The sequence below is a fragment of the Clarias gariepinus genome, chromosome 8 (genome assembly GCF_024256425.1).
Source record: "Clarias gariepinus isolate MV-2021 ecotype Netherlands chromosome 8, CGAR_prim_01v2, whole genome shotgun sequence".
Taxonomy (NCBI): domain Eukaryota; kingdom Metazoa; phylum Chordata; class Actinopteri; order Siluriformes; family Clariidae; genus Clarias; species Clarias gariepinus.
In genome coordinates this window covers 14,550,319-14,577,624 of record NC_071107.1, presented here as the reverse complement: position 1 = coordinate 14,577,624, position 27,306 = coordinate 14,550,319, and the positions used below count along the sequence as shown (strand labels likewise).

At 39.3% G+C, this 27,306-nt stretch overlaps 1 protein-coding gene across 2 annotated transcripts in view; it reads left to right on the top strand.

The window, feature by feature from the left end:
- vcla (vinculin a) overlaps positions 1-27,306 on the top strand; it is a 51,620-nt gene that overhangs the window by 16,698 nt on the left and 7,616 nt on the right. For both annotated transcript variants that reach the window (XM_053501868.1, XM_053501867.1), the window contains exons 3-18: positions 4,784-4,934; positions 6,996-7,104; positions 7,913-8,035; positions 9,189-9,349; positions 13,058-13,148; positions 13,686-13,833; positions 15,006-15,159; positions 17,513-17,688; positions 17,954-18,144; positions 20,199-20,398; positions 21,124-21,252; positions 21,397-21,546; positions 22,045-22,153; positions 26,202-26,504; positions 26,597-26,721; positions 26,820-27,005. In XM_053501868.1, the coding sequence (XP_053357843.1) occupies positions 4,784-4,934; positions 6,996-7,104; positions 7,913-8,035; positions 9,189-9,349; positions 13,058-13,148; positions 13,686-13,833; positions 15,006-15,159; positions 17,513-17,688; positions 17,954-18,144; positions 20,199-20,398; positions 21,124-21,252; positions 21,397-21,546; positions 22,045-22,153; positions 26,202-26,504; positions 26,597-26,721; positions 26,820-27,005 (2,506 nt within the window). The remainder of the gene's footprint in view (positions 1-4,783; positions 4,935-6,995; positions 7,105-7,912; positions 8,036-9,188; positions 9,350-13,057; positions 13,149-13,685; positions 13,834-15,005; positions 15,160-17,512; positions 17,689-17,953; positions 18,145-20,198; positions 20,399-21,123; positions 21,253-21,396; positions 21,547-22,044; positions 22,154-26,201; positions 26,505-26,596; positions 26,722-26,819; positions 27,006-27,306) is intronic.

The window sequence follows — 27,306 nt, the reverse complement described above, 5'->3', positions numbered from 1 at the left end:
TGTTGGACGTGAAGGCCCGGCTTGCAATCTCCATTGAAATCGGATTGAAGTCAGGGCTCTGTGTGGCCCAGTCAAGTTCTTTCACATCGGACTCATCAAACCATGTCTTTATAGTCCTTGCTTCGTGCACTGGGGCACAGTCATGTTGGAATGAAAAAGTGCCTTTCCAAACCTATTTCCACAAAGTTTGAAGTGTAGCATTGTCTTGGTATGCTGAAGCATTAACATTGCCCTAAACTGGGGATTAGGGGCCTGATTGAAACACCTGAATCTGATAATTAAAAGGTTTGGAAAATACATTTGTTTATATAGTTTATCTCCCTTACCTTACAGCAACAATATATATAATTGTGGACAATGTAGACTTTACAATAAGCAACGTGGATTTTAACAGTCAGAATGTATATTCATTGGTAGTAGTGTAACAGTGTTTAAAACCCGAATATATATGGAATACATTTCATTTCATACTGTACTTTAATGCTTTAATGATTCTGACATGAACAGAAAAAGAATTGTCAGAATCATTTTGGCTTTAAAGTAGAGTATGAAATGAAATGTATTCTATATTCTTAATTATATAACATTTTACAGTACGTTCTATTCCACAACCATCCACTTTCATGTCACACTGGGAATACAAGAAAGCATAATTGGTCCTGCTCTTTGAGGGGGAGTGATGACATTTCTCTCTTTCCTGGTAATCAGATTGACACTAGCCAACTGTGGGTGTTTGGTAGACTGTGCATATAGGCCAGTTGCAGCCTTTAATTAGGTTTTGGAGGAAACAGGTTTATTCTCTACTGCAATTTTGGAATATACTGTAAGCCTCCACACATGCATTTTAAAATCAGATTCAATTATAGCTTTCCTATTTGCATGGGCTTCATCAAACTTTTTCTTCATTACTGGTCTTGTGATGTTATGATTGTAAGGAAAATCATGGAAAGATCCCATTTATTGATCCTCCAGTCATAAAAACATACCATAGTACAACCTATTCGAATAGCCAACTAATAAAAGGATTAAAAATCCGCCCATTATACAGTATGGTTATACAGTACATATGTTTAGCGGGTTAGACCTCGAATAGAAACAGTATTTAAAAAGCTTTACCTGCAGACTACTTAGTATTTATACCCCTGTATCTCCTACTACTATCTGCCATCCTAAAACAATATTTGTACGGCCATTCAAGAGCATTAATTTAGAAATATCACATGAGAGGATATGCTGTTGTAATGATTATCAGCATGGCTCTGATATGTTTGGCATCTATCACAACAGCACAAACCCATGTGTGATTCCACAAACAGGATTTATTATCTAAAAATTATGTTTTGTTTGTTTGTTAATTTAACCAGTTATTTTGACCCACCAACACATATCCTTCCGTACCTGGCGGAAGTAACTTGCCACCCCGTTGGCTGGCGAGCTGGCGCCCGACAGTTAACGACCGACCTTGAGTGTAATTAACAGGGGTAAACATAGGGGTAAATAAATTCTTACCAGTACTATATTACCCAAAGTTGAGTAGAATAAACCATGGAGGTGGCAGGCATCCTGTAAATCTCTTAGGTTTCTCTTGATAGTTCCACTTTTTCCGCTTTAGAATATTAGCTATGTTAACTTCTGGGTTATTCTTTTTTTATTGTTGTTGAATAAAAAAGGCACTATAATATAACTTAAAAAGTACTTGCATTTTAACTCAACTCATTCTCGGGTGCTCAGATACTCCAGTGAAGGACTATTAATACTTATTATGTAACTGCTATTTTAGCTGGTGTAGAAGCTGTGTACGTATGTGACAGGGTTAACGCAGTGCCCTCATATCCCAGAGCGTACAACCGATACAACAAAGTGCTTCGTATTTTCTTGTATCCTCTTGTGAATACTCTTATTATACTTCTTACTAAAGTGTTCCAGAACAGTATTACGTCTACTTAAAAACATTCTGACATCTAGATTCAATCATCAGGATAGATGTGGACAAGGCTAGAGAGCGTTATTTCAATAATCCTACTCATGGCTGGTCCTTTTCTCATCTCTAGGCAGCTAGCATTAGCTTTTAGAGGAGCCGTATTGTAGTCTGTAATTTCTAATGGCTCTTATTTACTTGTCTACTCTGAATAATTAACAGACATGCATTTTGAATATAAAGATGAATATAAGTAGTAATAAAGTAAGTAACGACTCCAACAGCTTGAAAAAAGTCACCTAAAAAGAGAAAAGCTTGGACATTTTAAGTGCATGTTGTTTAGGAACAACATGCTTAGTCTTCTGCATGTGTGCACGGACACAGCGTACAAAGGGTGAGTATAGGGTTTCCCTAAAATGCAGCAGAGGGTCCAATGGGATTCAGAAAAGCCCAGGCTGACACATTTGGCACCATAAACACAAGCTGGCTCAGATCTCATCCATCAGCAGACACGTGGTTGGTGACAAGGAATGTGCACTTCTCTATATATAGGCTTTGTGGTGGTCACTGATATGTATTTCACACCAGGAGGTGCATGAGTAAATGAGGACCTCCAGTTTCACACGACTCTGACGAGAGGTTTTCATACTGGTACACATGTCATCACTGCCCTCCTGCCCTTTTACTGAGTATGGTAAGACCTCACAAAAGAGAACTCTCTCTATTAACACATCTCTACCTTTGCAAGAGGATACTATAATAAGACCATTAATAAACTTTCTTATACTGGTTTAATAGTTCTTTCATGCATCTTATATACCGCTTATCATGGAATCTGCATGTCTTTTGACTGTGGGAGGGAAACCAAACACAGGGTGAACATGCAAACTCCACACACAATGACCCAAGTTGGAAATTAATTCCTCAATCTTGGAGGTGCAAGGAACCACAGTACTAACCACTACTTCACTATATGTATATAGTGAGAAGAACATGGACAAATACAGAACATTTTAACATTTCCAGATTTGTACACAGTTTTAAATACAATGAAAACCCGCCCCCGCTTTGCATGAAGCGTATGCTTCAGGGACAATGTTCAGAAGTGAGATTTTCTTTAAGCTTCTGCTAATCTTCTGTCAAATGTAAAGAATTCGCACCCATGCACTTTCGATGTTTTGTCTATCATCTATCTTTGCCCAGCTGTATCTTTTCGCACATACTAGACGCAATATCCTTTCATTTGTACTACACGTAATAGATAGATTTTCTTGGCATTCCCTGACAAGTGCCCATTTAAGGGAAGGAACACCAAGTAACTTTATAGTAGCTTTGAAACTAGGATGTGGGACAGCAGCTGACTATTAAATTTTGTATGCAGCCAGGCTTTTGTCAGAACATGGTCTGATGTTTTAGCAAGCACACAATCTACTGTATCTAGTCTTTTATATAGAATTCCACATCATGACTGAACTGCAATTAACCTTTTTTTTTACTTTTGATTTTTGATTTATATGCTTAACTGTATACTCCTTATATATCTTGCAATGCTCTAAGATTTTCATTGCACTAGTAACTTTTGGTTAGTCACATTGCCCTATGTGTACAGACTATATGTAAGATATACGATGTGCAACCTACAACCTGTCTTTGTGTTACTGTCTCTATGGCTGCTCTATTGATATCAGGAATTTCCTTTAAGATCACTAAGGTATCCATCCATCCATCCATCCATCCATCCATCCATCCATCCGGCAGGTTAGGATCATTCCCCAGAGTTAGAAGATCAAGATCTTAGTTTTTGACCCCATTGTGGGTCACCAGCCCAAAGCATCCTGCACAAGCATGCACAAAACTGCTACCTGAAGAAGGGCAGAAAATTGATCTTCAATTTCAACATTTCTAAACACAAAAAATTGCATTACACTATCTGGTTAACCATCTTTAAACTAGAGCCCAAATAGTCCTGCTTAAAGTCATACATTATCAATTAACTGTACCGGATACTGTATGTGTATTATTATTATTATTGTTATTATTATATTTCATTTTCTGTATTACTTTGAAAACTACAGTCTTGGGCACTCTTGGCTAATCCCTTCTAATTCCATTATCTTATGGTGGCAATAATAAAGTTCATAAAACAGTTTTTCCTAGTGTTTGTCCAAACTTTTGGGAAAATTAGAACTGATAGCCATTTGCAATCATATTATTCCCCCAAGGTACAAGGTCTTTCTTATTGACTATGAGATTGATTAAGTGCCTGGTGTCATACTGCAAGAGGCTGTACATCCTTTATCCTACAATATAGAAAAGAGACTAGCCAATGTCCATTTTCTACTTAACCCCTGCTACAGGCTTGTAGTTTATAATTTAAAAAAAAAATCTTTTATTTGTAGTTTTCGCCTTGGAACAATCAAAAGTGTTATTTTATTGATGTAGATTACAGTCAGAATCTACAGTCAGAAAGGTGCCCTTGTGGAAAACTGTTCTCAGCACAAGCATTGAGTCCTAAGAATAGATAGCTATGATGCTTATTTGGTCCAGTTAATGCCCTTTGGGGTTATAAGCACTTAGCAGTGACATCATGTGATGGTATAATCAACAATTTGACATAGTGTACAATAATGACATTGCTGCTGTCTGTTAGGATTCTTGGCTTTCTATATTTGTTACACCTCATATTGCATTATTTTAATTAAATGTTTATTTGCTATAAATTATATTGGAGTATCTCTCTCTCTCTCTCTCTCTCTTTCTCTCTCTCTCTCTCTCTCTCTCTCTTTCTCTCTCTCTCTCTCTCTCTCTCTCTCTTTCTCTCTTTCTCTCTCTCTCTCTCTGTCTCTCTCTCGCTCTCATTGCCAGGGTGGAGAATGCTTGCGCCAAACTGGTAGAAGCAGCTCGGATGCTGAAGACAGACCCGTATTCTGTTCCGGCTCGGGATTACCTTATCGATGGCTCCCGTGGCATCCTGTCGGGCACCTCAGACCTGCTACTTACCTTTGATGAGGCAGAGGTACGAGTTCTATGTCCACCCCAGTTTATGTTGGTAAACAGTAGTCTGTATATTATAAACTATGTAATTATTCCTTTTATTTCTATTATGCAATAGTTTGAAGATATTTAAGTGTCATTAAGATTCTTTTATACATGAATTGCCATTAGTGACTGATTTGTGAAAAGCCACTCAATCAGCTGAGAAGTGTTCAGTTTAAAGCATTGATTAAGTCTTTTGAAACAGGCCTGCAATTTAGAATTCTGCATAATACAGATCTGCACCACTTAATATTTCAAAGCAACCTTAATTAAAGGATTCACGTTTTAATTATCAGTTAGCTATTAATTGTTTATTTTTGGTGTAGCCCCTTTACCCCAAGCTTATATATTTCTTTTTACTCACGGATGTCCCCACTCCTCAGGCAAGCGAAATGTTCCCAATAGGCCAGATGGTGGCTCTGTGTTTTACATTTGGCTTCTAACTAAAGAGCCAACTTACTAAAAAAAGAAAATATACATATAACTATAATACTATTACTGAAAACTACAGTTTCCTCCCACAGTCCAAAGACATGCAGATCAGGCTATTTGGCATTCCCAAATTTTCATAGTGTGTGAATGAGTGTGTACGTACTGTATGTGTGCGCCCTGTGATGGATTAAATAGGGTGGATAAATAGTATACTATCTAGGCAGCATGTTGAGGTAGTGTTAAGCACTTTGGACTCGCACCTCACAGCTCTATTCAAGGCTCCATGTATTGGTTCATGCATAGCATGAGGGTGTGGTCCAAAAGTAAATTGAAGACTGTTTAATAAACGTAGGAATTGGTTCTCACTATGTTTTCCATAGATTTATTGATTTTCATGTTTGTTGTACAGTACAATATTTATGCCCCTTTAAGACACCCTCCAAATTTCATGACATTGGTTCGGTAAGAATCACAGTAACCCTTAAAATGTGTATAGCTGATTGTGATGACTTGAAGACATGTACTTGTAATTCTGTGCCGTTTGTGAACTCTCAGAATTTCCAAGAAAAGCGTTTACAGCTTGTAAGGACAACAAAACCATATAAAATTTCTGCCAAGTGCAATATGTCTATGTTCCTAGGATGCTGATAATTACACCTTATCAGTTATTTTTATTGCATTGTTTTGAAGCTGTTACTTTGATTCAGACTTTAAGGGCCCCCATACGTGCACATTGTTTCTTTTATCAGCATAGATCATTTTAGAAGTAGGAGCAGTACTCATCATAGGACTATTTATTACAAGGCAAAATATGTGATTAATAATTGATACTTAATAATTATTGCGGGCTTCATACGCACTGCTGAAAATTTGGGAATGCTAATTAGTCTAATCTGCATGTCTTTGGATTGTCTGATGAAACTGGAGTACTGGAAGGAAACCCACCATGCACGGGGAGAGCATACAAACTCAATTATTATTATTATTATTATTATTATGTTTCTTGAATAAGAGTTAGAAATAATAGAGTTACCCATTGCATTTTCCTTTGCAGCCCATTCCTATTCTGTCAAAGTGACCTTTGTGAATCTTCAATGACAGCATGTCATGTGAACTGGTTTGGTCATGTGTGCGGAAGATGTGTAGAAAATAGCACTTGAGTGTGTTACACTAAAAGACATGACTGGCTTGCTTCATATGTCTCAGAGGAAGCATGTGTTATCCTTCACCCTCCTGGTTAGTTTCTGTTGTATGATAGTGGACAGCTGGCTGGTGGGTAGGAATCGACAGATGATCAAATTGGGGAGAAAATGGGAGAAAAAGCACTGATTAAACCTCAGACTCCTTATATAAATGTTAGACGTCTCCATGCAGAAAACTTAATCTTATCAATGATTAAACTGTTTTCTTAATTAAATTGCCTTTTACAGCCAACTTAAGTCTTTTTATAATTGAGTTTATTATGTGGAAAATCTACCATGCATCTCTGTGAATTAAAAATCATGATTTGCCTGGTAGCCAGAAATACTGCCAGAGCTGTGCTATTATAGAAAATGAATTAAGATATTCTGACTAATCAGAAAATCATTTATCTGATTTTCCCTTTCAGGTGCGTAAGATCATCCGTGTCTGTAAAGGCATCTTGGAGTACTTGACAGTAGCCGAAGTGGTAGAGAGCATGGAGGACTTGGTCACGTATACTAAAAATCTTGGGCCAGGTGCTTTTCTTTTTTCTGTCCTTTGGATGTTGTTTTGATAATTTTGTAACAGAGGTTTCTAAGATGTTTCTAAGAGAGGTTTCAGACCATGGGGCAGTGCTTTGTTCTAGTAATCCTTATTTAAAAAAATTTAAAATGAATGTTGTGAGTAAATTTGATAAAAAATATCTGTAGACAGATACACAATATGGACAAATGTATTTGGCTAAACCTGTTAATTATTGAATTTAGGTGTTTTAACCACGCCCCTTATCCCTAGTGAAGGGCAATCTTAAGGCCTGTTTTCTATTCCAACACGACTGTGGTCCAGTGCACAAAGCAAGGACTATAAAGACATGGTTTGATTAGTTCGGTGTGCAAGAACTTGACTAGCCTGCACAGATCCCTGACCTCAACTTCATCGAGCACCTTTGGAATGAACTGGAATGGAGATTGCAATACAGGCCTTCTTGTCCAACCTCAATGCCTGGCCTCATAAATGCTCTACAGCGTGAATGGGCTCGAATTCCCACAGAAACATTCCAAACTCTTCTGGACAGCATTCCAAGAGGAGTGGGTGCTATTATAGCTGCAAAGGGGAACCAGCTCCATATTGTATATGTTATATATCAACTTTGTACATAAGTATATGTTTTTGGATACAATGTCATTGCAGGTTTGGCCAAATACTTTTGTCCATATAGTGTATTCAAGGATTAATCTTTTTTTTTTCCAGTGGTAGAGGGTAATGTGGGTAAGATTTCTATATTTCTATATAAGACAAGGGACATTTCTGAGCCCTGCTTATTAACAAAGCTCCCCATTCTAGGTATGACGAAGATGGCAAAGATGATCGATGAGCGGCAACAGGAGCTGACACATCAGGAGCACCGTATGATGTTGGTCAACTCTATGAACACGGTGAAGGAGCTTCTGCCTGTGCTCATATCAGGTGCGAGTGAGAAAGAGCTGAGCCACCAGCCACATGTTACATGTATACATGTTATAGTGAGCGAAAAAGAGTGTATTTCTATTAATATATTGCTGTTAATTAACTACTAATTAACTATTATACCAGTATTGATAGCAAAACACTATACATGTTAAAGTCTCATTATGGCCCGAGCCCCCAAATGTGGCTCAAGATCCTAGAATCACCCCTGTGATATAGCAATAATGATGTTGTAGTGATTTAACCGCATATGCATAGCAAGGAGCTAGCCGTTTTCCCAGTCTGTCTTTAGTTTTAGTTTATTTAGAAAAGCTGAGAGCCAATAAGAATCATGGTCTGATAAGTCCATGCATGCCGAGTGAATACAGATTTATTCTTCTGTGGTGACTTTTCTCCATAATATGACCTTGGCCTTGTTCAAATCAGTTTTAAAGTCTTAATAGTTTATTTCTTGCAATCATAATGCCAGAGAGGTTCTACTAAGATCGTAATGCTCATTCTTGAGATATCGCATTATGAGAATCTGTAGAGCTAAAAAAAAAAAAAAAGGAAACAGTATTTAACGTAACAAAGTTAGTATTTGGTGTTCGAGTACTCTTTAGTGTCAGGTACAATTTGTGCAGTTTACTTTGGGCATGAGGCACGATGCACCCTGGACAGGTTGCCAATCCATCACAGGGCCCCACACACACACACACAACAGGCAAACATTCAAACATTTATGCACACAGACCTGAGACGGGAATTGAACCCTCGGCTCACAGTGTGTTAACGAAATTAACAGACTGAATATAGCTGAATTTAGATTTCTTTTTTAAAACATTAAAAAAAAAAATTCATTTCTGTCCTGAGCTGTTACAGTATGTATAGGATTTTAATTCAAAAAGCATTTAGGTAAATGTTTCCAGTTCATAAAAGATGAAAGTAATCAAGTGATAAATAAGCAAATTATTGTTAACTTCTGTTTACAACATCTAATTACAAGTGTTTGGATTTAAGCCAGCTGACACAAATCTCTTCTCACTGCAGTCCATGCTTAGTTCTGTGTCTCTCCATTGAAATATTCATGTAATAATTCATATTGAAAAGTAAAAAGTACAATGAAAAGTTTAAATCAGACCTGAAACTATGCATATTGTCTGCTGTTTTGCAGCTGTAAAAATTTTTGTGACCACCAAGTGTGCCAAGAGCCATGGCGTTGAGGAAGCCATGAAGAACAGGAACTACACCTTTGAGAAGATGAGTGCCGAGATTAACGAGATCATCCGAGTCCTGCAGCTCACATCCTGGGATGAAGATGCCTGGGCCAACAAAGTATTTATAATTTTATTCCAATTTATTAAAAAAAAGAATTAAACAAGGGTTTCCTATGAATGTAAAAACACAAGCTGCACAAACAAAAGCTTCATTCTCTCTCTCTCTCTCTCTCTCTCTTTCTCTCTCTCTCTCTCTCTCTCTCTCTCTTATTTTCTTCCAGCCTACTGTTTATAAGGATTTAGCAAATGCTTGGTAGTGTTTCTCAGAATAAACATTGTCATAATTAATACAAATGTAATTATCAGGCATATTCCATACTCTCTTTACAGTCAGTGTTAGAATGCTGCAGCTGTATAATAAATAACAGTGTAGTTTTTTCTAAACACCAATGCCAGATTATAACAGCCAGTTATTGTTGCATTTTAAAAATGCTTGGTAATTGGTTATGGTCCAGAAATCACAATCCTAAATAAGTAAATGAAAGTACAGTACAGCTTTACCTATCTGTGTTTGACTTTCCCCTCTTTTCGCATGTGTATTTAGTTTTCCTCATGCACATTTATTACTTGAGAACTTCCTGAAGCACGTGTTAATTAGTTGTGCCACCTCTGATTTTCTCTTCCCCCTGATGTAATGGCTTTAAACACTGGCTTTTCTTTCTTTTTATTCTCTTTTTTTCTGTACTCTTCCATTCTTTTCCTCTTTGTAGAAGGTAAGGCTTCCTCTTCCCCACTGTTTGATGTTCTAGCATGCAGTGAATAAGACTTCCATGCACTTGCATACTCTGTATGTGTATCTGTGTGTGTTTGCAGTATACTGTATGTGTAAACTCACAGGACATGTGATTGCATAGTAAGAAAAGAATCAAGACAGAACCAACATTCTATATGTTGGTGTTCTGCACTGTTTCATTATTGTCTCTTTCATGCTCTGTCTGCTGCCGTCTCCCATCGAGTCTCACCTTATTAACCTGTCTCCCTTTTTAATTTGTCTTGTCACTTGTTGTTGTCTTACTTCCTGTCTATGTGAGATCTTTATACCATTTGCGCTTCCTTAAAAGAATGCTGTTTCTCCTGACAAACTTGCTCTACCTTAAGCTACAGCAGCTGAGATACTCCACTTGTACAACTAAACTCAATGGATATACTGTTTACACACACGGTTCTCATGTAATGCTCCTAATCTGTGCTCAAAATGTGTTTTTAGTTTTCATGAGTAATATTATTTTCATTTTCTGTGTTATTCGTTTAGTTTAGCAGTGTTCTCACTATTTTAAAGCACCAAAAAAAGGAGCTAGTTTTGTTGTGAGCAATTAGCTACTATGGCTAACTCACTCTCCATAAGCTCTTTTAAAAAAAGAAGGGTCATTAGATTCAACTTTATGTTTTAACTTTTACATCATTAAACAGGTTAAAATATTAAAATCCCTTACTTTTTTCAATTTCCCCTTTGGGAGAAAATCACTAGGGAGAGGGGTCTTGTATGGAGCAGCTATTAGCAGCCTAGCAAACCTCCTTGCTCTGTATAAACACCCTATTGCCATGCGCCGGCTTTCTCTCGGGTCTAGATTTCCATATTAGCCGCAGTGGTGAACAATTCACAGAAACTTTAGTACATCCTGACCACGTAGTAACCTTAAAGTAACTTAAAAAATAGCAACACTCACCACCTCAGCATGTAGTTGAGGCACAAACCATAAACTTGTTCATCATTTAGAAATCTGTCCGATGTGAAATGTCACATACAACTTTGAAGATAATCCATAATTTGGTGGTTTTATTAAGAGCTACCAACAGAGTAAATCTTGTTTTTTTTTGTCATATTATAGGTGTCTAATGTTCAACTCACACCTTTAGTTTGCTCTATATATTTTTTTGGTATTTTAGTCTGGCACATCAGGCGATGGATTCTCCCTACTGTGGAGGTATATCCGTCATTTCTGTGGCAGTTACTTAAGCGGTCGGCTTGCCAGCTCGATGCCCGTTTGTCATTCACACACTATGCACAATTTGGGAGCGCCAATTAGCCTAACTGGCATGTCTCTGGACTGTTGGAGGAAACCGGAGTACCTGGAAGAAACCGGTCAAGCAGAGAGACATCATGCAATCTCAAAGCACAGAGAACCGAGGTGGGAATCAAACCCCGACCCTGAAGGTCCAAGGCAACAGTGCTAGCCACTAAGCCACTGTGCCTCCCAAGTTTGCTATAGTCAAATTAAAATGGCGGTTTCTGGGCAGAACTGTGCAAGAATATGATTTATTTTTTCAAATGACCACCTTTTTCTCTTAAAACATCATGACCCTTAGCAAATCTGAAACAATTTTAAAAAGATGCGGATGTTTAAAAGAAGAAGAAAATTGATTTATGCATTTAAACAGGTTGAAAAAAGCCCCCATAATTTTCAAGCTTTTATATAATAAATTAGCCATGTATTGTAATTTCTTTTATATAACGTTCATAAATTTGGAGAGAAAAAAAATGCATTATGTACATTACATACACAAGCTAGACATGTAAAATTTCAGGTAGTTTAATAGAATACGTGCTGCCTTATCTGTACTAATATCTTGTTCGTTTTCAAGCACACACTCTTCATAACTGATGGATAAACACGTGACTTTTATATATCTGTCATCGCTGTAGGAGAGTTGCATTGCTTATTCAGTGAGTGGGTGTTCAAAGTGTTCTGTGATCACATCATAAAACTTTGATTAGGTGTCCTCTTCTGAATGTCACAATGTTTAGCTTGGTATATTATAGACATAGCTTGTGTGTGTGTGTGTGTGTGTGTGTTTGTGTGTGTACATGCAGGGTGTTGCACATCAGATTTGGCTTCTAAAGCGATCCTCATTCTCATGAGTTTCTTAACCACATTATCATCGTCGCTGTTTACAGTGTGGTGTGATGTGCATGCTCGAGGCTGTGTTTAATGAAGCCTTGTGTTGGTACTAATGCTTAAGGCATTGATCTTCTCCATTCTTGCAGTTCCTGAATGCACCCTGAGTCGAAACTGACTCCTAATAACCATGCAGGCAAACGGAAATGAGTCATCAGCTTACAATTAATGTGATCTCATCACTCTATGGGTTTGAATGCAGCTGTTATTAGATACACGGGAATAAGGCACAGGAGAGGAAGGGGAGGTTGGATTGGATTCTGACTGAATGGAAACACATCTGTGTGGCTTCTACTGTATCACTTTGCTTCAAAATTTGCAAGACCTCGCTGCGTCGTACAGTGTTTATAGTGTTGTTCTTTTTTAGCACTTTCATCAGTCTATGATTAATTAATAACCTGTCCTCTTCTACTTTATAAATTCGAAATGATTTAGCACTGGGTTCATTTTGCACATTGAGCATAGCTTGTTATGTCTTGCTGGTGCTTCACACCTTATCATAGATCTGACAACCCAAATTTCACTGCTTCCTGTGAAGTTGCTACACATCCCTAAGTGCAAATGATTCAGACTGTTCCGTGTGGCAGAGAGACACCGACACACAGGCGGAGGCAGTGAGCCAGACAAGCTTGAAATTTCCTCTAAATGTATGAGTGGGTGCAATGAATTGTAAAGTGCTGATTATGTAAGCCCCTTCACCTATGTATATACAGTAAGTGTATATAAGTGTGTGTAGGTGTGGGCCAACAAGAACCACAAAGTTATTTTTCCGTGAAACAACCATGGCCCAGTTAGTTGTTTGTAATTATAACTATATCGACTGGTAAAATTCTGAAATTTTGTATTGTTTCTTCTCTCACTCTCTATAGGACACAGAAGCAATGAAGAGATCGCTGGCATTGATTGAGGCGAAGATGAATCAGGCTAAAGCCTGGCTCAAAGATCCTAATGGCCTACCAGGTACTGTATGTGAGCAGACCAACACAAAAGAACCTCAAGTGTGAACAGATTGACCTTGGGGATTATGTACTGTGTCTTGTAGAAGTATTCACCCCCCACTGAACCTTTCCACTATTTCGAGCTAAAATAGACTGGACTGGAATATCATGGATCTATGGAATATTGGGGGGAGGGGGGGACTTGTGTGCAGATTGGATGGAAATGCTTGATAGCATGAGTATTCACTTATGTGTTAAACTCTCAGTTTCTTTACCATGACTTCCATTAGGTATGACAGAGACACTTTACAATGCACTTACCTAAGCATGTACTGTACAGTAACTGCATATCATATTGTGTGAAAATTTGAAACCCAATACGTAAACTAGTTCTTGTGGATTACAATAAACTCAATCAGATTAAGAAAATGTATTGTTTCCTCCATTTTACGTATGTAGAACATCATGTAGTAGTGTTAGTCTGTGTGTTCACTGAGTCATGTATGTATGTATGTGCTTGTGTGTGTGTGTGTGTGTGTGTGTGTGTCTGTGTGTGTAGGGGCAGCAGGTGAGCATGCTCTGCGCCAGATTTTGGACGAGGCCGGAAAAGTGGGAGAGCTTTGTGCTGGGAAGGAGAGGAGAGATATCCTGGGAACGACGAAGACTTTGGGACAGATGACTGATCAGGTGTCGGACATGAGAGCCAGGTGAGAGCAAACCCCCAAACGAATAACTACATTATACTTCTAATATCGATTATTAAATTCAATTTATATTTTATTTTCCAGGGTTTCAGTTATAGTTCATAGTTTAGTAGATGATGTCATTCTTGGCTTTCTTGTATTAGCCATTATGCTGTGTATGTGAATACTGTAATCGTCAAAAGTTCTAGAACTTTTGACTACACTAGAAAAGGAGAGCTGATGTCGGATTGAGGAGGAATTGTAAGAGGAACGGTGTTTTCAGGGCGGACGAAAATGAAGATAATTGCTCTCAGAATATAAGATAGGATCTGGTTTTATTAGAGAGACTGAGTACATTAAAGTACATTAAAGTCTTGACCTTGGTTAATTAGCCACTGATTTAGCTCACTGCCTTCAGCCAGCAAAGGGTTTAGTCAAAAAGCAAGAAAAAGTACTTGAAAGTAAGACTTTGGTAATAACTTCAGTACTTTTGACTTTTCTCTTTACGTCTACAAGGGGTGTTCAGGGACTTCTGATTGTGCAGAATAACAGATCACATTTATGAGAGTAAAAACATACTGAATAATTTTCTGAATCACAGCCTTTAACAGTGGCCTTCCAGGAACTCCTTTAATGATCCAAACTCGTAGTGATGGCTTGGATCGAAGTCAGGCCTGCACGGGAGATGTGGCAATAACCCAGTCGAGTCAGTGTAATGTACAAGTGGTGTTTGAGATACTGTAGATGTTTAGGACCCTTGCTTGCGTCTCTTCCACAAGTTGGTGACAAGTTATCTGTCGATTTTCAAGGGTCAGCCGTTTCACTTGCTGAATGGTCAAGGGAACGACTGCAGTGGGCTCCGAGCCCCCTTGGCTGTGAACTTCATTTACGGACATAAAGCTGTCTTTAAAATGTTTAACTGCAGCTAAGAATCTTATCATTTTACTCAGTCAATCAGTTTTACACCATCATTCATGAGAAATTTTTATCATAAGTCCAGGTTCGTCCTTTCCCTTTCCACTCTTTGCCACTGCCTTGCTTGTTAGGGAAATCTATAAAGGTCATCGTAATCATGTTTCAACCATACTGTTTCTAGAAATGTTTATTTCATTTGTTTAACTATTAGTTCATTTACAATATATTCTTTATTATTGTGTATTTGCCATAAACGTATCTTATGTACTGGGATTTTGCAGAGGTCAGGGGCCTACGCCCATGGGCATGCAAAAGGCTCAGCAGGTGGTGCAGGGTTTGGACATCCTAGTGGGGAAAGTGGAGAATGCTGCTCGCAAACTGGAGGCTCTGAGCAACGCTAAGCTGGCTATTGCTAAGCGGATCGATGCTGCTCAGGTAAGATGGTCTACCAGCCACACATCAATATTCTTCTTATGGTGACATAGTGGTGCACTGGGTACAGTAGCTTTGTGACCTCACAGCTCCTGGCTTGATTTCCACATCAGGTTACTTGCAGTGTGGAGTTTTGGGTGTGCTCTGTGCTCTGTGCTCTCCCAGATTTATATATATATATATATATATATATATATATATATATAAAACAATATGCAGCAGGCGATATGCTAAAAGGGAAGATGGGAAAACTGGGGAGATTCGTGACTCCAGCTGTCCCATATAAAAGATAAATATGACTTATAGTTTTTATCTTACTCAGATTACTGGGTGTCACTTCCTGTTTGGGACATTCGCAACAGTAAAAGCTTAAGGTTTGATGCTCTAGATTGCTGATCAAGGTTGCTGGGTCTTTCTAGCACTGCAAAGCTGACACTTGTCACATACTGTATACGTAAAACTTCAGAATCAGAATATCTTTATTGTCATTGTAACAAGTACAACGAAATTAGGTGAAATCCCTGCCTCAGAGAGACATGCAAACAAATAAAAACAAATATATAATAAGGGGAAAAAATAGATAAATAAAATAAATACCTAATACCAAAATATAGTATCAAACTCAATCTGCATAAAACTGCATAAGATACTATTGCACAAAAGTCCTTATTGCGCATAAAATTATGATGAGATGTATGTGAAAAAAATTGAATATCATTCAATGCCCTGATGGCAACAGGGTAAAAACTGTTATTTAGTCTGTTTGCCCTTGTTTTAATACTCCTGTATCGTTTGCCTGATGGCAGCAGTTCAAACAGATCATGAGCAGGGTGTGAGGAGTCTTTTAGGATGTTTTCCGCTCTCCTGAGGCTGCGAGAGTTGTGCAGTTCATCCAGAGAGGGTAGACAACAGCTGATAATCTCCTGAGCAGTCTCTACCATCCTTTGAAGTGATTTCTTCTGCGCTGATGTACAGCTAGAAAACCACACGCAGAGGCAGTAGCACAGGATGCTCTCAATGGAACAGCGGTAGAAGGACTCTCAGGAAATAAAGTCTCTGCTGAGCCTTCTTTGCCAGTTCAGCTGCGTTCACACCCCAGGACAGTACTGACGCTGATGGCTGAGGAGATATAGGGGCCCACCCTGACCCTTTGTTTGCGATCTGACAGGAAGTCAGACTTGCTGGGCTCTTGATCAAGGTGCACTGTATTAAAACGCTGTGGTCTGACCCTAGCTTGCAAACCAGCTGGAAAATTGTACTGTATTGTGCATGTGGCAAATATTAATCGTATCTACTTGCCATAATATGGAGTTTAACCACCCGAGAATTGCACATACTGTATATTATTAACCATTTTCATGCTTTTTTATCACGATATCTGCTTTATACCTGTATAACATCATGTTACGGTCTTTTTCGTTTGTATATCGAGGGGTGTTCAAGTCAAACCGGGACCTGTGATGACTCTTCTTATCCATAAAGTCATGCAATTAATTAACATTTACAAGAGACTTTAAACACAGCAAATGATGAGACTCTTAGCTGCATTACAATGGTGAAAATATTTGAAAGAAGCCTGAACATCTGACGGTCGAGGTGGCTCGGAGCCCACTGCTGTCGTTCCTTTGAATATACAATGAGTAGAATGCCAGGTTCTTGAAAATCAACAGATAACGTGTCACCAACTTGTGGAAGAGACGTACAGTATGTATGTGTGGGACCTGTACAAACAACCATTCACTAACACCACCTGCACATTAAAAAAACAGGTCTGATGCAGGAGTTATTCCCACATCACCCGTACAGTCCTGACCTCCTCCAAGTGATTCCCACTTGTTTGGCTCATTTAAGGAGTTCCTGGGAGGCCAGTGTTTTAAGCATGAAGCAGGCAGTTTAATCATGGCCCTGGCGTATTGAGAAAACTTTCTACCTTGATGGTATCCAAGCACTAGTGAAACCCAGGGATAAGTGCAAATGTGTAGCAGGGGATTATATAGGGAAATAACGACAGATGTTATCCTCAAAACTGTTCTGCTATTCTACACAATCAAAAGTCTTGGTTTGCTTTAAAAGCCCCTCATATATTTTATATGTTTTTTTATTTGGTTCTTAAGCCTTTGATGTCTCTGCTTTCATTTATTTAAAGCAGGTTTTTATTTAAAGCAGGTTTTCCATTAATTAGTATAAATTATTCAGTAATAATATTGGAACTGTCAGTACTACAAATCTTAGTCAAAGGTCAAGCAGTGTAGTTCACTCAGGGATGCATGCCCACTGACCAACCTCTGCACGATGTGAAAATGTACAGGTGCAGGCTTGAGCCATGGTTTTGTTTGATCATTCTGTGTTTGTGCAGAGCTGGCTGGCTGATCCTCACGGCGGTCCTGAAGGAGAGGAAAATATCCGAGCTCTGTTAGCCGAAGCCAAGCGCATTGCTGATCTGTGTGAGGACCCCAAGGAGAGAGATGACATTTTGCGCTCTGTTAGTGAGATCGCTGGTCTCACTGCCAAACTCTCTGAACTTCGGAGACAGTACGTTATTCAAAGTCATTCAAGCCATGAAAATTATGAATATTATTAAAGATGTCAGCGAGCGATTTGGAGAAAAATACTGTCTATAGTCATGCGACCATGATACGATTTTAACTACTGTATATGTAGTATGTTTCTTTAATATCGGCTTGATATTGACTCTGCTTTAGTTCCGTTTATTTATTGTGCTCTTTTACTCAGCAAGTGTCTATCACTCTGATTTATATTAACTGCCTGAACTGGGCCATATTAATCTATTCCTCAGAGGTAAAGGCGACACTCCCGAGGCCAGACTGCTGGCCAAACAGATCGGCACTGCTCTGCAGAACCTGCAGGCCAAGACTAACCGTGCCGTAGCCAACATGCGGCCAGCCAAAGCTGCTGTGACTCTGGAGGGTAAAATGGAGCAGGCTCAGCGCTGGATCAACAACCCCAGTGTGGATGACCGTGGAGTGGGTAAGCTCGTTGGTCTAGGCTTAGAAATGAACAAGGGAGTTAAGATCGAATGTGTGAAATTGAATGAATGAATCAACATCATTGTGTAAATGGGGAAGGGACTCCTAGTTTAGAATTCTAACCCAAGACTTGGAGTGTGAAGTGATTTGGAAGTTACAGGCGTGTTTTCGTTGATCTTTCCTGGTTGGAGTTTCGAGAATTATGTGACATTCATTCAGATGCAGCATAAGATTTTCCGCTTCCCAAAATGAACCTATTAATTTTTTTGTAGTCACAATCCAAGGTGGCACAGTGGCTCAGTGGTTAGCACTGTCGCCTTGCATCTCCAGGGTCTGGGTTCGATCTCGGCCAGGCTCGATTCCCATCTGTGTGCATCTAGTTTGGATGTTCTCCCTGTGTTTGATGGGTTTCTTCCCACAGTCCAAAAACCTGTAGATGAGGCTAATTGGTGTTCCCAAATTGCCTGTAGTGTGTGTATGTACCCTGTGATGGATTGGCACCATGTCCAGGGTGTACCCCGCCTTGTGCCCTAAATCTCCTGGAATAGGCTCCAGGCCCCCCATGACCCTGAATACAGCGGAAGATAAAGCAGAATAGATGATGAGGGAGTCACAATCCACTATGAAGCCACTACTTTTATCAACATATGCTGCAGGTTCTGTTCTTTTTTTCCTGCCTGCAAGGGTTTAACATAACTTTTTCATTGTGAATATTTGATAAAAAACACATTTGTTTCTAAATTTAAAATAAAATCTAAAGTAAGACTAAGGTTAATAAAAGGAAGAATGTGACATGCAGAATGTTCTAGTTATATAAATACACTGACGGAAACATTATTACATTGCTGTTAATCGCTCCTTCCAAAAAGATGAGTAAAATCTAGTAGTAATGATCATTGTGATGGAAATGTAATATTACTCCATGTCTTGATGTTAAACAGAGCATGTGTTTGTGTAATGGAATGAGTGCCATTTGACGGCCATGCAATGTGCTGTGGTGTCTGTGTTTATCTAATGACAGATCATCTGTGTTATAATGAAAGAGACAGATCGTTTGGCACTGTGTACAAACCCTGAAGCCGTATCAAGTGACATATCCATCTGTGTAGATCCAAGTCTGAGTCTCTGACTTATAATAGATATTTATTTGTTCAAGTCTTGCCTTATGCATTTTTTTTTATGATTTATTTCTAAATTGTAAAGCTTTACAATTTGACGTTTATTGTTTACAACAAATAACGTAACCATATCAACCCCTAGCATATAAATCTTTGGGTAATGTTTAATATGAACCAGACACACAATCAGCTTTAAGTTTAAATGTACTGGATATTAGCATACAAACTACCAAAAATATTACAGTAGCTTATTTTCCGAAAAACTGGTAATGAGGGATGTTGAAATGTGATAACAGGGAAGTAAATCTGTCTACTGCTGATGTAAACAGTGAAGGAGTGGGATACAGGGCATTTGATTGAAATCTGGTGAAATGTCAGTTTAAAATGTCACCTTTCTATACTGTATTTTACTCTCCTTTTTCAAAAGCCATGATATGGCCCCCCCAAAATAGACAGTGTTTAGGGTCATTGGTCCAGGGCCCAACAGTGGCATCTTGGTGAAGCTGGGTTTGAACCACCGACCTTCTGATCAGTAACCCAGAGCCCTAACACAGTACCAGTGCTCCGGTCATAAGGTCACCACATTGACTGTTCATGATTTCGCTGGTATATGCAATAAATCCATTGTCGTTGGTGTTCAGTGAAAGAATACAGGTGTGCCGATGTGTTGCTTATGCAGGCTTAAAGAATAAATTAGCCTTTGTTGTTATGTTTGTAATCTTTTGAGTAATTGAATTATATCCCTGTGAAGCGTGTTACCACGGTAACTTGGATAATTATAATTTGGCACGGCTTTAATTTCCCCTGTGGGGTGGGGACACTGGTTTTGATTTTGATGTTTGCAGCTCCTACTGTCCAACCAGTACACTGATGATGCATTTTTTTTTGTCTCTGTCTTTTCCTGTCTGTATTCCTCTCTACTTCTGTCTGTGTTTAGGTCAGGCTGCTCTCCGTGGGCTGATAGCAGAAGGGCGCAGGCTGGCCAACTCTCTGCCAGGGCCGTACAGGCAGGAGCTGCTGGCGAAGTGTGACCGTGCGGAGCAGCTGATGCTGCAGCTCAGTGACCTGGCTGCTCGGGGAGAGGGAGAAAGTCCTCAGGGTCGCTTCGTAGCTGCACAGCTCCTTGAAGCTCTTAAAGTAAGAAGAGCAAAGGCAGAATTCAGAATTTAGCCCTGAGTGAAAAGATGCTGCAGTTACATATGCTACATGATTATAAAATCAGTACACTAAACCCGGTCATAATCTATACTGTGTAAGAAAATCCAGGAAGGAATGGGAATTTAATAATCAAAAGGTCAATCCGGCTATGTAAGAGCTTCAGGGCGATCATGCAGAAATACACAAGTAAAGTACATCTGGCCACTGGTGCCCTCTGGATGCCTGATCTAATTCATTTTTAATTGTATAGCACTTTTAACAATAAACATTGACACAAAGCAGCTTAATGGAATCCGGATATAGATTTCGATCCCTGAAGAGTAAGCCTGGGAGAACAATTCCGCGTAAAACAATCCCTATGTGTTATTTAACAGCGCCATCTTCTGGCAAGTATTTTCACTTCCACCCTTTTAAAAAATTTACATTTACAGACGCCCTTCTTACCCAGAGCGACTTACATTTTCATCTTATTATACAGATAGCAGTTGGCAAGTGTTAAGGGCCTTGATCAAGAACCCAACAGGGTCGTGGGGTTTAAACCTGGGACCTTCTGAACTGTAGGCCAAGAGTTTAACCACTGAGCTAACCCTGACCCTATAATAATAAATCCATAAATAATAAATCATAATAAATCTATATTTGCATTGCATCATATTTTATACATTACTGAGTCACATAATTTGAAACATTATTCTGTTTTTAAGGATTTAAAAACAAGGATGCAGGAGGCAATGACTCAGGAGGTTTCAGATGTGTTTAGTGATACTACAACTCCCATCAAGCTTCTGGCTGTGGCAGCTACAGCTCCGCTTGAGGCCCCTAACCGGGACGAGGTGTGTGAAATGCACATTAACTACCTAGACATACAGCACTAAAGAGTTTGTTATCAATTTACTGCTCAGTAGTGGATGGCTATAAATTGGGATTGTATATATAAACTGGATATGCATATGTTTTTTTCTTGTTTTTTTCTGCAGGTCTTCGACGAAAGAGCGTCCAACTTTGAGAACCATGCTAACAGGCTGGGGGCCACGGCAGAGAAAGCTGCTGCTGTAGGGACAGCCAATAAGAGCACTGTGGAAGGGATCCAGGCAACAGTAAAGTCAGCCAGGGAGCTAACACCTCAGGTATGTGTAATGGTCACTACAGGGACAAAGTGTGTGTACTTGTGTGTGTATGTGAACTCTATGTCCTGCGTATATATATTGGGAGAGTGAGAGGTCTGATTTTTGATCACTGGCCAAAGACAGGGACTCAGCCAAAGTTTTTATATAACTTTATTCACGTGTACAGACCATTTATATACACAGTTGCTACACACACTGGCCATTTGATCAGGTTAAGCTAGCGCATAGGTACACAGTGTAGGTGTCTAGTTACATAAATGCTCAGTGACTGTAGAACATCTGTTGCTGTCCACTCTGTCCACTAATGGAAAGGCATCAATACAGTGCCAGGTATTATTTCTCAACACAGCAGTGACATTGTCTGACCTACAACTGGCATGTTTTTGAGCATGGTGCTGATGCTAACGTCAGTCCTCTGTTAATGGGCCTGATTTTGGCTGTATGTTATTAGTGTAAGACTCAACTTTTTCGTTGGATTTGTTTTATCGTCCTGCACAGGTTACTTCTGCTGCACGGATTTTGCTCAAGAACCCTGGCAACCAAGCAGCATACGAACATTTTGAGACCATGAAAAACCAATGGATTGACAATATTGAAAAAATGACTGGTATGCAGAACATATGCTTAGTTTACATGCACAGTATTATGTACTACTTACACTTTAATATACAATGCCAAGCCCCCAAAAATCACACAGTTATATTATATTAATATTTTCTTGAATGCCTTTCATTTTGATTGGGATGTACATTCACAATTTTAGACTTAAGGCATCGTGATATTATTTCTGTCCACAATTGCAATATTGTCCAGAAGAGCTCTTTAATTGATGACAAAAGGGTCGAACCATTCAGTAAAAACTTCTCCATTAGGGACAGGACTTTCTCTTGCAGGGAAGACAAACAATGCATTGATGTGATAACCTGGCCACTCAGTACATTCAGGTTGTCAGTTGACTGTCAGCATTTTATTGTCACATAATGTGCAAACGGAAAGTATTTACAGTGTTTCACTTTTTTCACAAAATGGAGTCAATTCATTATTTTTCTCAAAATTCCTACAAACAATACCCCATAATCTCAACGTGAAAGAAGTTTGTTTGGAACCTTTTCAAATTTATTTAAAAAATAATAATAATCACATGTACATACAGCGGGGAAAATAAGTATTTGACACATCAGCATTTTTATCGGTAAGGGGATTTCTAAGTGGGCTTAGGTATTGACACCAAATTTCCACCAGATGTAGCCATTAAGCCAAATACCGAATTCATACAAAGAAATCTGAACATTTAAGTATAGTCATAATAAATAAAGTGAAATGACAAAGTGAATAAGTATTGAACACACTTTATTTAATACTTCATAGTAAAGCCTTTGTTGTTGATGACAGCTTTTAGACGCCTCTTGCATGGAGAGACCAGTCGTCTGCATTGCTCAGGAGTGATTCTGGCCCATTCCTCCACACAAACGGTCTTCAAACCTTGAAGCTTCCTTGGGCCTCTTTTATGAACTTTTCAGTTCTCTCCATAGATTTTCTATGGGATTTAGGTCAGGTGATTGACTGGGCCGTTCATCATAGCAACTTGATTTTCTTTCTTTGAAACCACTTCATCGTTTCCTTGGCCTTGTGTTTGGGAGCATTGTCTTGCTGAAATGTCCACCCTCTTTTTATTTTCAGCTTTCTGGGAGATGGCAGCAGATTTTTATCGAGAATGTCCCGGTACATTTATCCTGAAGTCTCCCAGTACCCCTTGCTGAAAAGCAGCCCCAAACCATGATGCTTCCACCCCCAAACTTAACTCTTGGTATGGTGTTCTTGGGGTGCTGGGCAGTGCCATTTCTTTTTCAAACATGGTGTGTAGAATGACTGCAAAAAGTTCAATTTAGCTTTTATCTGACCATACTATAGTCTCCCAAAACTCCGCAGGCTTCTCCAAATGCTGTTTTGCAAACTTTAACTGAGCCTTAACATGCTTTTTGTTCTGCAGTGGAGTCTTGCGTGGTAAGCGTGCATGGATGCCATGGTGCTTCAGTGCATTGCTTATAGTTTTCTTTGAAACAACAGTACGTGCTGAGAATGCTTTTCAACAATAAGATTACGAAGGTCTGGGGAAAGGTCTTTGCTTTTACCCATCTTGAAGTCTTTCCTGTGTGCCTTCTGGGTAATGAGAAGCCTTTATAGGCCATCAATTAGGACTAAAGCAGCTGATATCAATAAGGAGTGATGGGGGCAGGGTTTCTCTCTCAATACTGACAGATTTCAGGTGATCTCCTGGCTTTCTATGCCATTTTGCACCTTGTTATCTTCATGTGTTCAATACTTATTCCCTGTCTCATTTCACTTTATTTTATTATGACTATACTTAAATGTTCAAATTTCTTTGTATGAATTTAATATTTGGCTTGATGGCTACATTTGGTGAAAATTATGTGTTAATAGCCCCCTTAGTTACTGATAAAAATTTTCCCCACTGATAGTATTCACAGACTTTCCCATGACACTCAAAATTGAGCTCAGGTGCAACGTCTTTTCACTGTTCATCCTTGAGATGTTTCTGCAACTCAATTGAAGTCCATCTATGGTAAATTTTGATCGATCGGACATTATTTCAAAAGAAACACACCTCTCTATATAAGGTCTAACAGTTAACAGACCAAGCCATGAAGTCTACAACGAATTGTTTGTAGACCTCAGAGTCTCTGGAAGGTTCCTTTCTCTCTGCAGAGAAACAATCAGGTTCTTGGTCACCTCCCTGACTAAGGTCCTTCTCCCCTGGTCGCACACTTTGGCCAGACGGCCCGCTCTAGGAAGAGTCGTGGTGGTTCCAAACTTCTTGCATTTATGGTTGATTGAGACCACTGTACTCATCTGGACCTTCAATGCTGCAGAAATCTTTCTGTACCCTTCCCCAGATCATCTGTGCATTGACACAGTGTCTGTCTGTTGAGTTTCATTGCAAAGGCTGTGAAAGCTTGTGGACATGTGATTTTTTATGTCATGTTTTATTTTTTATAAATTTGCAAAGATTTCAGACAAACTTTTTTCGCGTTGTTATTATGGGGTATTGTTTGTAGAATTTTGAGAAAATATTAAACGAATGAATGAATTTTGAAATAAGGCTGTAACATAGCAAAATGTGAAAAAAGTGAAGCGCTGTAAACACTTTACGGATGCACTGTAAGAATTCTGAGCCTAGAACTGTCTAACTGAAGCACCCCAGATCATAACCCTGCCTTCAGTGACTTGTACAGCGGGCACTATGGATAATAAAGCCCAAGGCTATTACACTACCACTGCCATGTTTGACTGTTGGTTTGATGTTTTTTTTATTACAGGTTTTTTTTAGTTTTGTGCCAGATGTACTGTAACATGGCTTGAGGTGGGCGGCACGGTGGGTTAGCACTGTCGCCTTGCACCTCCAGGGTCTGGGTTCAATTCCCGGCCCGGCTCGATTCCAGTCTCTCGGTGCATAGAGATTGCATCTTCTCTCCGTGCTTGGTGGGTTTCCTCCCACAGTCCAGAGACCTGCAGATTAGGTTAATTGGTGTTTCCAAATTACCTGTAGTGTGTGTGCCCTGCGATGGGTTGGCACCCAGTCCATGGTGTACCCTGCCTTGTGCCCTAAGCCTCCTGGGATAGGCTTCCGGCCTCTGTGACACTGAATACAGGGTAAAGTGGTATAGATGATGAGTGAGTCTTGACTGATAATCCAGATGTTTTTTTGGCAAATGTGAGACCAGTCTCTTTCTTATTGTTGAATCATGAACCCTGAGGCAGACTGAGGCAAGTAATTCCTGTGGTTCTTTAGATGTTGTTCTGGGTTCTTTTCCTGGGAATTTCTTTTTTCATCCATGGTAGGCAGGTCAGACAGCTTTTTCCCCCTCAATAAATAAAATCATCAATTAAACTGCATTTTGTATTTATTTAGGTTATCTTTTTGTAATATTAAACTTTTATAAACTAAATCATTTTAGTGTGACAAATATGCATGATATACATTTTTTTAAATACTTTTTCACAGACCTGTAGCTGTGATTTGTACTGTCAACTTTTTTTTTTTTACACTGAACTTCTCTGATCGTGATCATTCACATTTTTTCCCTACCAGAATAGTTATTGCCATATTAATCACTGCAGTAATAATCAAATCAAAGCCTCATAAGAAACACTTATGAGGCAACCCAGCCAGAAAAGAACATCTGGATTAAAATAAACATTTTAATCCAGATGTTCTTTTCTGGCTGGGTTGTGCATACTCTCAGTTAAATAGTACTAAACTGCACTGTTCCTTGCCGTTGGGGTGACAGAATCAGCTTTTTCAGCTCTCATTTTCGGTCTTGTCCCTGTACCTGGGCAGTTTCAGAGGTATTCTTTTGTTTGTTAAGCCACACAGTGACCTGTGAATCATTCAGTGTCAGGCATGAATCAGTAAGAAACAGGTGTAGATGATGACGATGTTCAGGCTGGTGATTAGTATACTGGTGATGCTGAATGCTGAGTGGTTGGAACGGAGGAGAAGGGAAATGAGGTCGCTGCTGAGGTTGGAGGAGTCAAACATTTGTTCTAATTTCTTTAATTAAATTTATATAAATAAATTGAATTCTATATCAAGAAATGATGCATGGCTCAAGACTTTTTCTCTCCCGGGTCAGGTTTGGTAGATGAGGCTATTGACACTAAATCCCTCCTGGACGCCTCAGAAGAAGCCATCAAAAAAGACATTGATAAGTGCCGTGTGGCTATGGCGAATGTTCAGCCCCAGATGCTGGTAGCTGGAGCCACTAGCATTGCTAGGCGGGCTAACCGGATACTCTTGGTGGCTAAGAGAGAAGTGGAGAACTCTGAAGACCCTAAATTCAGAGAGGTGGTGAAAGCAGCGTCTGACGAACTAAGCAAAACGATCTCGCCTATGGTTATAAATGCCAAAGCTGTAGCAGGAAACATCCAGAATCCAGGTGAAGAAAAAAAAATCTTTCATTATGTTCTTTACGCAATATGTTTAATCTGGTTTCTAATTGAAATAAAATGTTCTGTTTCTCCCGGGCAGGTCTTCAAAAAAGCTTTCTGGACTCAGCATACAGGATTCTGTCTGCTGTTGGGAAAGTTCGAGAAGCCTTCCAGCCTCAGGAACCTGACTTCCCTCCTCCTCCTCCAGACCTGGATCAGCTGCATGTTAGTGCTGCGGCTTTGCCATGTCCTCTCCTTAGTCATTTTTGTGGCTTTGATTTTCTGAATGTTGCAAAATCTGCAACTTCTATGTTGTGTGTCAGGTAAATGATGAACAGGCTCCCCCTAAACCCCCACTTCCAGAGGGAGAAGTTCCTCCCCCCAGACCTCCTCCTCCAGAGGAGAAGGACGAGGAGTTCCCTGAACAGAAGGCCGGGGAGATGGTGAGCGAGCCGATGATGGTGGCCGCCAGGCAACTTCACGACGAGGCCCGCAAGTGGTCTAGTAAGGTGAGTCCAGCGTTTCGTCTTCAAAGCATGCCTGTAGTCCTGATAATTATGTAGTCTACATATGGAAATGTTAAGTGTTAAGATAACACAGTATTCACATATTAGGAGGTGACACGTCTTGAATTTCACACTGTTCTTGTTCAAGTTGTTGGATTTTAAAGTTTTTATTTCTAACCCTGAAATCTGGAAAATCTTTCAGATGATTCCAATTTCAGTAAAGACATGGAAACTGTCATCTATAAAAGGTTTTGCATGCCTTTAATGAACATATTAATGTCTAACCTTTTGTTACTATAATAAC